General features: G+C 45.1%; 1 protein-coding gene across 1 annotated transcript; it reads left to right on the top strand.

Moving 5' to 3' along the window:
• The first annotated feature begins 441 nt into the window (after nt 1-441).
• obsl1a (obscurin like cytoskeletal adaptor 1a) lies at nt 442-12,037 on the top strand. Its single transcript, XM_063877527.1, has 26 exons — nt 442-783; nt 1,721-2,177; nt 2,216-2,923; nt 3,597-3,866; nt 3,970-4,230; nt 4,318-4,623; nt 4,761-5,033; nt 5,141-5,398; nt 5,501-5,615; nt 5,746-5,906; nt 6,014-6,286; nt 6,398-6,673; nt 6,760-7,035; nt 7,126-7,401; nt 7,482-7,757; nt 7,837-8,106; nt 8,204-8,470; nt 8,550-8,819; nt 8,912-9,178; nt 9,263-9,529; nt 9,683-9,795; nt 9,955-10,108; nt 10,339-10,500; nt 10,792-10,896; nt 10,996-11,262; nt 11,352-12,037. Exons 2-26 carry the CDS (start codon nt 1,811-1,813, stop codon nt 11,627-11,629), a joined length of 6,516 nt encoding a protein of 2,171 aa, XP_063733597.1. The 5' UTR covers nt 442-783; nt 1,721-1,810; the 3' UTR covers nt 11,630-12,037.
• The last annotated feature ends 517 nt before the right edge of the window (nt 12,038-12,554 follow it).

Raw genomic sequence — 12,554 nt, 5'->3', positions numbered from 1 at the left:
AATAGTTGAGATCACCGCTTTAAATAAAACTCGTCTTATACTGATGCGTCTCTCATGGTGTCTTTTAGGTCAGCATGACTCATGACTGAAGGAGCTCCAGCAGTCGGGGTGTCCTTCTCCTCCTGGGCTTATCTGGGGATATCTATTGAGCTGAGTGATCCATGGCAGAGCTCGGCCTCCCCTCTATCTTTAGTGAGCCCTGCTCTGTGAATGGACAGCCTGACTTTATCTGGCCCACTGTCATCGAAGCTGTCGGTATTTTTAGGCGGTGGCCTGCAGTGGCAGCAGCTGTGAAAGTATTTAATGCACCCCCCACCCCAATTCCAACTCTCTCTCTCACTCTTTAGCGGTTGCACAATGACAGTATCAGTGCTGACGCACAAAGCAAGCACTCGGCTGAAGGACTGTGGTCATTTCCTTTTCTGCCACCTGCAACCGAACGTCAACCCGAGGGGACACGACCAATATTTGACTCCTAGACACCAAGTGTGAATGGAAGAGTTATTTTTCCACACTTGCTATGACTCTCAGTGACCAGGGGGTGTGCTAAATGTGAGTCTTATCCACAAACAACAAACCAGAGAGACAAGGAACAAGAACTGAGGAGACTCACAGAGCTTCACGTCAGAGCAACAGAGGGAAAGCTACCATTTCTACCAACAAAGAATCGTTTAAAAAAGGACACATGAATTAATAGATGCCAGCGTGAACGTCAGAGAACAACAATTTGAGAAACCTTCACGTCTAAGACAGAATGCTTTAAAGACGGCAACTCTTATAGCGGTGAGTTTATCCTGTGAGTCTTCTAGTAACTTCTACAAGCTGTACTGTCACTGTCTCTGTAGACACTGCTTCTTGACATTAGGACTAGTTAAGTGTAATGATTTCTAATGCAATGCTCAATGAGTATCTAGGCCTGTTTCATGACTTTATTGATCCTTAAGACTTGTCAGAATGTCTGTAGTACTTCCACAACAGTTATCTTTTTAGCCGAGACACTAGCAGATGATTGCATGTGCTGTTCAGAGGATCTGCATCAGTGGAGTGTTGAGTCATACTTTACAGCAGCCACAATATAGACGATGACAACATAAGGGTAACAAATGGGAGACTGATGTTTTTGACTTGTTGCATCATGGTAAAATCATAGCTGGAAGGCAATCGAGGTAATAAAGCAATATTTTAGCTTTGTGAAGCAAAATGACAACAAAGCAAAGACGCAAATAGATTCCATCAGGAAGGATACAGTACTGCTTGGTTCACACTCCACTAATGGCTCGGGTTTGTCTTAGTAAGTGGCTGCAGACTACACAGTTTGTAGGCTATGTGACACATGGCCACTGCTGCTTTTTTTGGACAGACTACTTTATAAATACACACTTCAATGAGTTACAGCACCAGCTGAGAGATGTGAGTGGTTTATGTTGGCCAAAGACGTCTTTACTAAACCAACAAGCATGTGATAAACACCTTTACTAAACCAGTTAAGTTAAGCCTTGATAACTTCACTTCGTATTTCTAATACTTGAAACCCTTTAAAACACTCTCTTGCTCCATCTAAATCAGGTTTAAGTCTCAAAGATATCTCACAATCGATATGCAATCATCTGGTTCAGGTCAGAAAATGTGTCACTACTGTCAGAAAACTGAAAAATATAGTCTTATAAATTGCTTATTCCTGATTGTGCTTGGTTTAATATACATCTTCTCTATTTTACAGCTCCTCCACAAAAGATAAGAGGCTCTTATTGAGGTGATCCCACAGCAAAAGAAACGTCTTCATTCAAACCAGAAGTAGGGTGACCTTATCATGGATATTTTCGGAGGGGCTCCTCGAGTTCTGGGTTACCCACGCCCTGTGCTGGCACAGTGTGGCACAGACGCAACACTGAGGTGCCAAATTGGTGGGGACCCTCGTCCTGATGTGATCTGGGAGCGTAAAAACATCCAGATCTTGTCTGAAGGACGCTACAATCTTTCGGAGGAGGGGAAAGCTTACTCTCTAACCATTACTGGAGTAACTCTGCAGGATGCTGGCCAGTATATTTGCAAGGCCATAAATAGCGTAGGTGAAACATGCGCAGCAGCCTCTCTAAAAGTGGAGGGAGAGGCCCCGCAGGTGAATGGTATGCAGCAAGCAATGAAAGAAATGGAGAATTTGGAGGACATCAGAATGGATACTGCATGGTGAAAAATGGTGAACACAGGAAAGAACAAGACGAGGTTGATTTAACGTCTGACGATAAACCACGATTCCTCATCAAGCCCCTCTCTTTGCGCGTGGATCGCGGAGAAGATGTTGCCTTCTCCTGCAAAATCTGGGGCACGCCTTTGCCTGAGGTGACGTGGGAGAAAGACGGGAAGAAGCTGAACGATATCTTTGAGAGTGCACACTATAATATAAGCAATCAAGATGGCAACTGGTTCCAGCTCAAGATCTACAGGACGCGCATGCCGGACAAAGGCGTCTACACCTGCAGGGCCGTCAACTGCAACGGCGAGGCCTTGGTCGGTGCCGTCCTCCTTGTTGAGCCTGTACCGGAAAGAGGGGAGAGTAAAATGTCCTCAAACGGTCAAACTAACAGCCAGTGGTCGCCCAAGCAAAGAAGCGGGAGGCTCAGTCTGTCGAGGGTCATAGAGGAGCCACCTATCAGGGCGTCTAAAGCCAAAAAGTTTGCCGTGGCAGAGGGTAAACACGCCAAGTTCCGCTGCCTCGTCACAGGGAAGCCAAAGCCGGAGATCATTTGGAAGAAAGATGGGATCCCCCTACTACCCGGGAGGCGCCATCTGATATTTGAGGACAGGGAGGGTTACTACACGCTGAAGGTTCTTTACTGCAAAGTGCAAGACACAGGACTGTATGTGTGTGCAGCATCAAACGCGCTCGGAAACACCCTCAGCGCTGTTCACCTGTCCGTCAAAGGTAGGAGATAGCGCCCTGCTTTTCCTGCAATTCTAATTGGTAGATCAAATATAAAATAGTCTAGAGCTGTAGAGCCTATATATATACCAAAACACACTTCCAGAGATATCTTTCCATAGTTAGCATACATTTCAGTAACAGCTAATTGTCCAAATGCATGAATCATTGTGATGCATCGAACCACAAGCGGCACTTGTAGGGGCTAATTGCTTTGTGAGCATTGTTGAAATGCATGGAATCACCTTTTAAAGTGGCTAATTATTTTGTTCTCATCCCTTGATAATGGGCGGATTATTCTCTGGGTCACATGCCTATTCATACGCACAGTCCTGCGCAGTGCCAGCTGCCTCTATCACAAGTGTCTGTTAGGTCAACATGCCCGTCTCTAATGTGTAGATAATAAAGAGTGCCATTACAGACCCTGAACACGGCTTGGAACGTGTTCAGCAAAGGTTCAGACAGTCCAGTGATTGGAAAGAGGTTGGGAAGAAATGATGCTCGGTTAAAAATATTACTCCTGAGAAACAGCGTCTCTTTTGTTCTCATAACTCCATAATATTAGGAAAATCTATTTACATGTATAATGTTGTGACTACTACTACAATCTTCAAATCTACAACTCATCCACTCCTTTTTGTTACTTAAAACATCTATCACTTCCTTTGTTCTTTAGGCCCGGCTGTGCGGTTCAGGCGACCATTAAGAGACGTGGAGGTAAATGAGAGGGATGTCGCTGTGCTGGAGTGTGAGGTACCTGATGAGTCGCTCCCCTCGGCCTGGTACCTGGAGGACCAGAGGCTGATGCCCAGCAGTAAATACGGGATGGAGCAGAAAGGAACCACACGAAGACTGACCATCCACGACGTTGGGACGGACGACGATGGAGTTTACCTCTGTGAGATGCCGGATGGAGGGAAGAGCATTGCAGAGCTATCTGTTAAAGGTTTGTCCCACTGAAGATTTGGGGATTAAAGGTTAATAATACAGTGAAATAAGACAGGATTAGATGGAAGAAGCAGCCAGGATTTTAACTGATCTACTTACAGGTTCTATTGTTCGTAAACTTCCCCGGAAGCTGGAGGTCCTGGAGGGGGAGAACGCTGTGTTCTGCGTGGAGGTGGAGCGCGACGATATGGAGATCCTCTGGTTCAAAGACAGCTTGATGCTTCACGAGACTCACCAAACCATCCTGAAGTCATTTGGCAAAACGCACATTCTGGTCTTCGTCAACGTGGCCTATCAAGACACAGGGGTGGTTACTTTTGTCTCAGGAAGATCCAAGACTTCATCACGTCTCAAAGTCAAAGGTACATTTGGGAAACCATAAACCAGAATTGAAAAATGTTAAGCTTTAAAACATACTGGTTATATTATTTGCGCTTTCCCTCGTATAGCAACAAGACATCTTCCCCCCATCTGCCCTGTGGAAGTCAAAATGAATGTGGACGGACTCAACGGCGCCCTGCTCACCTGGGTTACTGCCCCCAACAGCCAGACCTCCACCCGATCCATCTTTGTCGTGGAGAGACAGGAAGTGGGCTCCCAAGAGTGGCAGAAGTGTTTTACCTCAGACAGCGCCACTTCAGCGGATATCACCAGCGACAGCGTGCCGTGCGAGGGCGACTACCGGTTCCGGGTGTGTTGCATCAACAAGTACGGGCGAAGCGGCCATGTGGAGTTTCCCAAAGTTGTCCATATAGGTGAGGAACCTCGTACATGTGTTATGCTTTGTATTTAATTGAGAAATGTAAGTTTGTATTGTAATCTATGGAAACCGATGGCTACGTGAAAAGTAAAACTGCTTTAAATTTGACACAACATTTCATGCTTTCCTCAGTTCCTGGGCCAAAGATCTGCAGTAGGCTCAAAGGTTGTGAGGTTGTGGAAGGAGAAGATGCTAAGTTCTCCATCGAATTGTCTGCACCTATGGTTGGCACTTGGTTTTTGAACAGCGCTCAACTGCAGCACGCCGGACGGTTTTCAATACAACAGTCCCAAACGAGGCACTCGTTGGTAATCTGTGAAGCTCGCGCCGCAGAAGACTCGGCAGAGGTCACGTTCATAGCCAATGGAGTCCGGGATTCAGCTGTGCTCAAAGTTCAACGTAGGTGTAACATCTGGTATTCCTCGCCTTCTTTAAAGCTGGGATTTATGTATTTTTGGGGAGTTTCTTTCATTTTTTGTCTTTTTCTTTACAGCTGCTGTGATTAAATTCAGGTCCACAGTCAGACGTTGACTGCAATAAGAGGGTGGAAACTGGTGACGCCATTGTACTCTACTGTGAGGTCTCCCACCCTTTCGCAAAAGTATGCTGGTTCAAAGATGGCCAGGAGCTGCAAGTGACAGACGGCCTCAACATCCAATCAGACGGGAACATGAGGAGGATTGTGATTCAATCAGCTGATGCGTCTCGCTCTGGAGTTTACACATGTGAAACTTCTGGAGATGTCATTACATTCAATGTGGACGTTGCAGGTACAACGTTTTTTGAATAGTTGATACATTTCAGTTCCTTTTTCATATTCAGGAACTCTGTTGCTTATCTGCATCATGTAATTAAACACAATGATTGTTCAGGTCCTTCTGTGGAGTTCAGTCCGATCCCAGAGGAGGAGCTTCATAAGAGCAGCATGGAGCTGGACCCCGTGGTGCTGCTATGCAATGTCTCCCAAGACGATGCCGAAGTCGTGTGGTAAGGAAATGAGGACTGATTTACTCTTTGCTGTGTGCTGTGGTTCCCATATAGTATCACTGATCCCTTAAAAGTATTTTTTGTCACCATGTGTTTTACAGTTGTCTGTGTGTGATATGGTGTGTCCCAGGTATAAGGATGGCTGTGAGATCCAGTCCACTGAAAACATCACTCTGCAGGCAGAGGGAACCATGAGGAGGCTGATCATCCGCTCTGCAGAGACTTCAGACGCTGGCAGCTACACCTGCCAGACAGGAAACAACCGCATGGAGTTTAGCGTCAATGTTAGAGGTACAGGGACATCTCTGACTGCTCATCTCTCTTTATGGATATCAACCAACATAAGCTGCATTACAAATCTGATTTGTCCTCACTCTTTTTCCTCAAACTTCAACCAGAGCCTCCAGTGATGATTGTGGAACCTAAGGATGATATAGTGATGGAGAGCTACATCTCAGAGGAGATTCAACTGCAGTGCGAGTTGTCTCGCTCCAGTGGGAGGGTGCGCTGGTATAAGGATGGCCAGGAGGTGGAGGAAAGTGACAATGTAAAGCTGATATCTGAAGGTCCTTACAGGAGGCTGACCATCGTCAACGGCTCAGTGGAGGATAGCGGAGAGTATGTTTGTGAAACAGATGGAGACTCTGTCTTTTTCCAACTTAATGTCAAGGGTAAGACAGAGACTTGTGCCTTCTTCTGATTATACTATACATCTAATACAAGTCTGTCCCATTTATATGAGTATTCAAAACATTCCTTTAACTATCCTCTTCATGCATCAGAGCCCCTGGTAAGAATCATTTCCCCAAGTGAACCTGAGGTGGAACTGACACATTCGGCATCCGAGAGACTGGAGCTCACCTGTGAGATCTCTCATGCGGATGCCCCAGTCCGGTGGTACAAAGACAGCCTGGAGGTAGAGGAGAGTCCTAACTTGATCCTGGAGGTGGATGGGGCCCAACGCCGGCTTGTTATACCCTTTACATCTGTGGATGACGCAGGGGAGTATATATGTGACACAGAAGATGACTCTGTGTCTTTCCTGGTCACTATTGACGGTAAGAATGAGGGGAAAAAAGTGTGAATATTTTGACGGCCATTATATCACGTCAGACTCTTTTCTAATAAAATCCTTTTCATTTAGAGCCGCCAGTGACTCTTACTCGCCCAGAAAACACGCTGGAGAAACTGGAGAGTTTTGCCGGCAAACCAATCGTGCTGGAGATTGAAGTGTCGCGGCCAGGTGCCAAAGTGAAGTGGTGGCTAAATGGCAGAGAAGTAGAGGAGAGCAGTAACATCGCGATCACAGAGGAAGGGCTCATCCAACGTCTGACGATCCACTCTGCCACCCCAGAGGATTCTGGGAGATACACCTGTGACGCTGCTGATGATAAAATAGATTTTGAGGTCAACGTTTCAGGTAAGAGGAGATGATTTCTGTCCCAAAACGGGATTTTAGAGCACACTATTATCTCCTATTGACTCTCAACATGTCATTTTGCATTATCAGAGCCTCCAGTGAAGATCCTTAGAAAGTCAGAGATTAAGAGAAATCTGAAATCTCTCATTTCTGATGACATTGTGCTGGAGTGTGAGCTCTCCAGAGCCAATGCTGTCGCCAAATGGTACAAGGACAGCTGTCGTGTTGAGGATGATGAAAGGTTTTGCCAAGAGGAAGAAGGGGCTTTCCGCTCATTGGTCATCCTCGCCGCTGAACTTGGAGACTCAGGAGAGTACTTCCTGGATGCCGGAGATGACAATATCAGCTTCCATGTTACAGTCGAAGGTAAAGTTAGTTAAGTGAATTTGTTTATGTGGAAAAATAAGTCCTTAAATCTAGTATCTGTCTTCTTCTCTTCTCCTTAGAGCATCCAGTGACAATAATTGGCAGCTCAAATGACCCTGACAACCAGGAGATGGTGGCCGGGGATGAACTGATCCTGGCCTGCGAAGTGTCCCGTGCCAACGCCCCTGTCCAGTGGTACTGTAATGAGAAGTTGCTAACCAGTGACTCCCGGACCTACATTGAGAGCCATGGCACTCTGAGGAAAATTGTCATCTCAAATGTCCAACCCTCAGATTCTGGGAAATACGTGTGTGACGCTGTGAATGACAAGATGATCAGCGCTGTTAAGATTCAAGGTATGAACTCCAGAGATAGGGTTATCAATATGATTGTATGGGCTTCTTATATGTGACTGTCTTTCCTTTTCGATTAAAGAACCTCCAGTTACGTTTGTGAACAAGGAGGATGACATTGTAGTGACAGGTTACGAAGCAGAGAGCGTGACTTTGACAAGCTACGTTTCCAAGGAAAGCGCAATGGTACGTTGGATGAAGGACTGGACGACTGTTGAAGGTGAGCGTACCCAAGCTCTCATGGAGGGCCATAAGCGCACCCTCACAATCGATCCTTTGAGACGCTCTGATGCTGGCGAGTACACATGTGATGTCAACACAGACCAGCTCCGCTTCAGCCTGCTGGTGAAAGGTTAACATTTAAATTACAAGTTGTCATTCCACAACATTGTTGAACCCTCCAGTGTGGACTGGAAAACATCTTAACTTGTTTTTTTTCTGAATTAAAGAAATGAGGATAAAGTTTGTGATGCCACTTCGAGATACGGTGGCCCACGCAGACGGTATGGTGACCCTTCGCTGTGAGGTGTGCAAGCCAAAAGCAGATGTGCAGTGGCTGAGGAATGGTGTGGAGGTGGTTCCAAGCAGGAGGTTCACTATTCGGGCGGATGGAGTAGAGAGAAGCCTGACCATCCACCGTTTAACCAAAGAGGATGCCGGAGAGTATGCCTGTGAGTCCAAAGATGACCGGAGCACGGCAATGCTGAGAGTAGAGAGTAAGTATGCCTGTGATCAGAATGTCTGTCTTCTGTTAAGTCAGGTGACATGTTCATTAACTTTTGTATGTTTCTTCAGTGCCACGAGTAGTGGAGTTCCTCACAGAGCTCCACAACACCACTGTGCTCGAAGGAGAAGATGCTACTTTCAAGTGTGTGGTTTCCCCTGAGGATGTTCAGCTGGTCTGGCTCTTAGACAATGAACCAGTCACCATGGGTGATCGTTTCCAGGCAAATCGGAACGGCCTGTGCCACACCTTGGTCATCAAGAAGTGCCAGATTTTAGACTGTTCCAAGATTACAGCCGAGGCGGAGGGACAAATAAGCAAAGCCAGCCTCAAAGTTCAGGGTAACTATTTAATGAGAGGTAAAGAGAGAATTGACACAAATGACCAGCAGCTTAATGTAACCTGTATTTCTGTGTCTCCTCATAATGTTCAGAGGCTCAGGTCATGTTTACGAAAAAAATGGATGCTGTCATGGCGGAAGAGTTTGGAGACGCCACCTTGGAGACAGAGATCAGCCTTGAGACGGGAGAGGTTCAGTGGATGAGGCAAGGAGTGGTCATTCAGCCTGGTCCCCGACACACGCTGGCCCAGAACGGCTGTAAACGCAGTCTCACCATACAAAACCTGAACCTGTCAGACAGGGGAACCTACCGCTGCGAGACTCTGCATGACCGGACGCAGGTCAAGCTCAATGTAGAACGTAAGTGACCCGGGGCACGACGAGGAAGAGCCACAAATAACTGACTGTCCACTAAATAACTCCCCCTTATGTCTTCCAATCCAGCACGCAACATCACCATCCGTAAAGGCCTGACTGACCAAGAAACCTTAGAACGAGAGACTGCTTCCTTTGAGGTGGAGCTATCCCACACAGATGTGGAGGGAATCTGGCAGAAGGATGGCATCAGGGTGAAAGCGAACAACCAGTGGAGGGTGAGCACTAATGGCCTGGTCCATAGCCTCACCCTGTCGAACCTCACTCTGGAGGACACAGGCACTATTGCCTTCACAGCCGAAGGGGCGCGCACCACGGCTAGGCTCACCATCAAAGGTAAATTCTGGCTTTTGGACAGTTTAGTGAATTTGCACAAGGAAAGCAACTTTATCTAAATGTTCAAATAACCAGTAAAATATGAGAGGTCAATATATAAGTTGTTGATGTGTTGTTTCATTGGCTCATTTCTTGATTTTAAAAAATAAACAGAGACTCCGGTGTCTTTTCTGAAAACGCTTACTGATGTCAGTGTGGAGGAAGACCTTCCAGTCACTCTGGAGTGTGAATTCTCCAGACAAAACGTCGAAATCAGATGGCTTAAGGTAAAACAAGTCAATACATGCTCTCGTGCTATCAATGAAAACAAATAAACAAAAGCTGGGATGTTTCAATGCTGTAGAAAACAACAATTGAGTACACATTACAACAGATCATTTTAGATTAATGAGGAATACCTTGGTTTCTCTGCTTCTGTGAATCAGGACGGGAAGGAGCTGAAGGCGGGGAAAAACTGTCGAATCTACTCCATGGGCCGGAAGCGGTTCTGTCAGATCCTGCAGTGCTCCCGGGCTGACTCTGGCACCTACACATGTGACACGGGGGAAATCAACACTTCCTGTTCACTGGAGGTTTATGGTTAGTAACAGGAGCTGCAACAAAACACATTACATTACATATTATAAACCATTTCAAGCAACCAAGTGAGCCCCCAATAAAATGTTCTTGATGTTTATCGTCTCAGGGGTATGTTGGTGTGTGTAGACACTGAAACTGTGTTTTTAGCCTATAAAACATCTCCATTTACCGGAGGATAAAAGATCATGTGGATTCTATATTGCTGATCTGAATCTATACTCACCTTGCAGAGCATAAATTGGAGATAGTGCACAATCTGGAGGACCTTTTCATTCAGGAGGACCAGAATGCTGTCTTCATGTGTGAGGTTTCTCTTGAGGATGTCACTGGGGAGTGGTTCAAAGAAGGCCACAAGATCCGTTCCACAAGCACCATCAAGATCCGCACTGAAGGTAAAAAAGGATGGTCTTTTTATAGATAGGACTGATGAATTGCAATAAGATTGAGAAATGAGTTCAGTAGTATTTAATGTGTTGTGCTTAAATGTCTGAATGTGTTGAGATAACAAGAATATGGTATAATAAATAACACATTAAAGCTAAATGAATGTAAAACATATCTTTCAAAGTGAATGGACTCGTGATTATACGGTGTAGGACGACCTCTGGTGGGCAAATTGTAAATGGCAAGGTATGTGAAAAATAAGAAAGCAAAGATAATATATGTATTTTTTACACCTTCAGGGACCAAACACTTCCTTCTGATGTGTAACGTCAAAGCTGAGGATGCCGGGGAAGTCCGCTTTGTAGCCAAGGATGTTGAATCTACAGCTTACCTTGAAGTAGAAGGTAAGTCCATATGAGATATTATCAGTGTAATTGTTTTAGGATGTTAACATCTTAAAAATGTCCAATTACAAAGACTCAATACATTTCCTTTCCCTTCAGAACTCCCTGTTTCTATTGTGAAACCCCTGCGAGATCGAACGGCCCTGGAGAAACACCGGGTGATCCTTGAATGCACCGTTTCCACGCCTCGCTCCAGTGCAACCTGGTACAAGGGCAGGGAGGAGCTGGTTTCCTCTGACCGGATTGAGATCCTGGCTGACGGCTGCTCACACAAACTGGTGATCCAGCAGGTGGCTGTGGAGGATGAGGGCGCCTACACCATTGAGGTCGGGGAGCACACGTCCAAAGCCAAACTGATGGTGGAAGGTAAGTTTGGGAAATGTTTGTTGTTATAGGTGACAAATAATTATGAATTAGCATTTCTGACCATGATTACACTTTTCTCCTCTGTGCAGCCCAAGCCCTTGTAATGGTGAAAGAGCTAGAGGAGGAGGAGGTAACCGAGCCTGAGGCTGCATCTTTCCAGTGTGAGGTGTCTGTAGACATAAACAAGGCTCCTCTATGGACTTTGAATGGAGAGACCCTTCAGACGGGCCCCTCTGTCCGCCTGGAAAGCCACGGGACGGTCCACAAACTCACCCTGAAAAACACCAGTGTGGACATGAGTGGGGTAGTCAAGTTTACCTTGGGCAAGGCCAAGAGCAGTGCCACACTCACTGTAATGGAAAAGTAGAAGAGAGAGAAAAGAAAGTGACTCTGAGAGAAAGAAACTGACTGGAAAATGGGAAACTTTCATGCCAGCTAAAACTTTTAAAAGTCCATTTGTCATGTTTAATAGTTTGAATTTCCCTGTTATGACTGTAATTCAAATTGATGGTATTCAGTCAAGTTACTATTTTGAACTTGAGGCATGTCAAGTTATTCCTTTTTTACCATGTAGATGCTATTTATTTGCCTGATTTTCAATTGACTTTACATTCTTGTATTCTGATAGAACTCCTCAAAATAAAACAGCAATTAACAGTGGTTAATAACGTGGTTCAAACACATGTCATATCTGGTTTCTGAGTATTCCATTAAATGCACTGGCACCAGTTTTCGAATATCAATGCTCAATAAACTGCGTTGTATTGCAATTCAAGCACCGCCTCTGGTACATTTAATACAGCATTCACTAATACTAATTGCAATTTACAATTAATAATTAGAAATAAATAGAGGTTGATAATATCAATAAAACGTGCAAGCATTACCTCCCATGCACCCAAGGCAGACTTTTAGCGGCAAGCTAGTTAGCTTAGCTTCAGTTAGCTAACGCTTCTCATCTGTTAGCTAGCTTTTGCGACAATAATTTAGTAGTTACACGAGAATATATTTCTCTATCGTGTTTATATAAATAAAATGAGAGTAAGTTATTATTATTTAAACATTCAACTTACGTTCATCAGTTCACCATTACCGTGACTGCTCTGCGTTAGCTAGTTATGTAACTGGGGAAATGTTTGCTAGGTGTTAGCCGACAGGTAATACAATGCTGATATACAATGAAACTGACCGGCACAAATATTATTTTGCTGTGACACCAATAGTAATATTTAGTTATATATCAGCACCCTCTATTATTAACAGGGGAAAAGTTGTCAAATTAAAACAGGGAA

The sequence above is a fragment of the Eleginops maclovinus genome, chromosome 24 (assembly GCF_036324505.1).
Source record: "Eleginops maclovinus isolate JMC-PN-2008 ecotype Puerto Natales chromosome 24, JC_Emac_rtc_rv5, whole genome shotgun sequence".
Lineage (NCBI taxonomy): Eukaryota > Metazoa > Chordata > Actinopteri > Perciformes > Eleginopidae > Eleginops > Eleginops maclovinus.
The sequence above is the reverse complement of the archived record's forward strand: the minus strand, read 5'-3'. Positions and strand labels throughout refer to the sequence as shown.

Bases quoted from the DNA above. Each gene is read 5' to 3' on its own strand.
- obsl1a (XM_063877527.1), top strand. From the start codon at position 1,811: ATGGATATTTTCGGAGGGGCTCCTCGAGTTCTGGGTTACCCACGCCCT. The intron at 4,231-4,317 runs GTACATTTGGGA...TCCCTCGTATAG, and splicing joins ATCACGTCTCAAAGTCAAAG to CAACAAGACATCTTCCCCCC. The intron at 6,287-6,397 runs GTAAGACAGAGA...TTCATGCATCAG, and splicing joins TTTCCAACTTAATGTCAAGG to AGCCCCTGGTAAGAATCATT.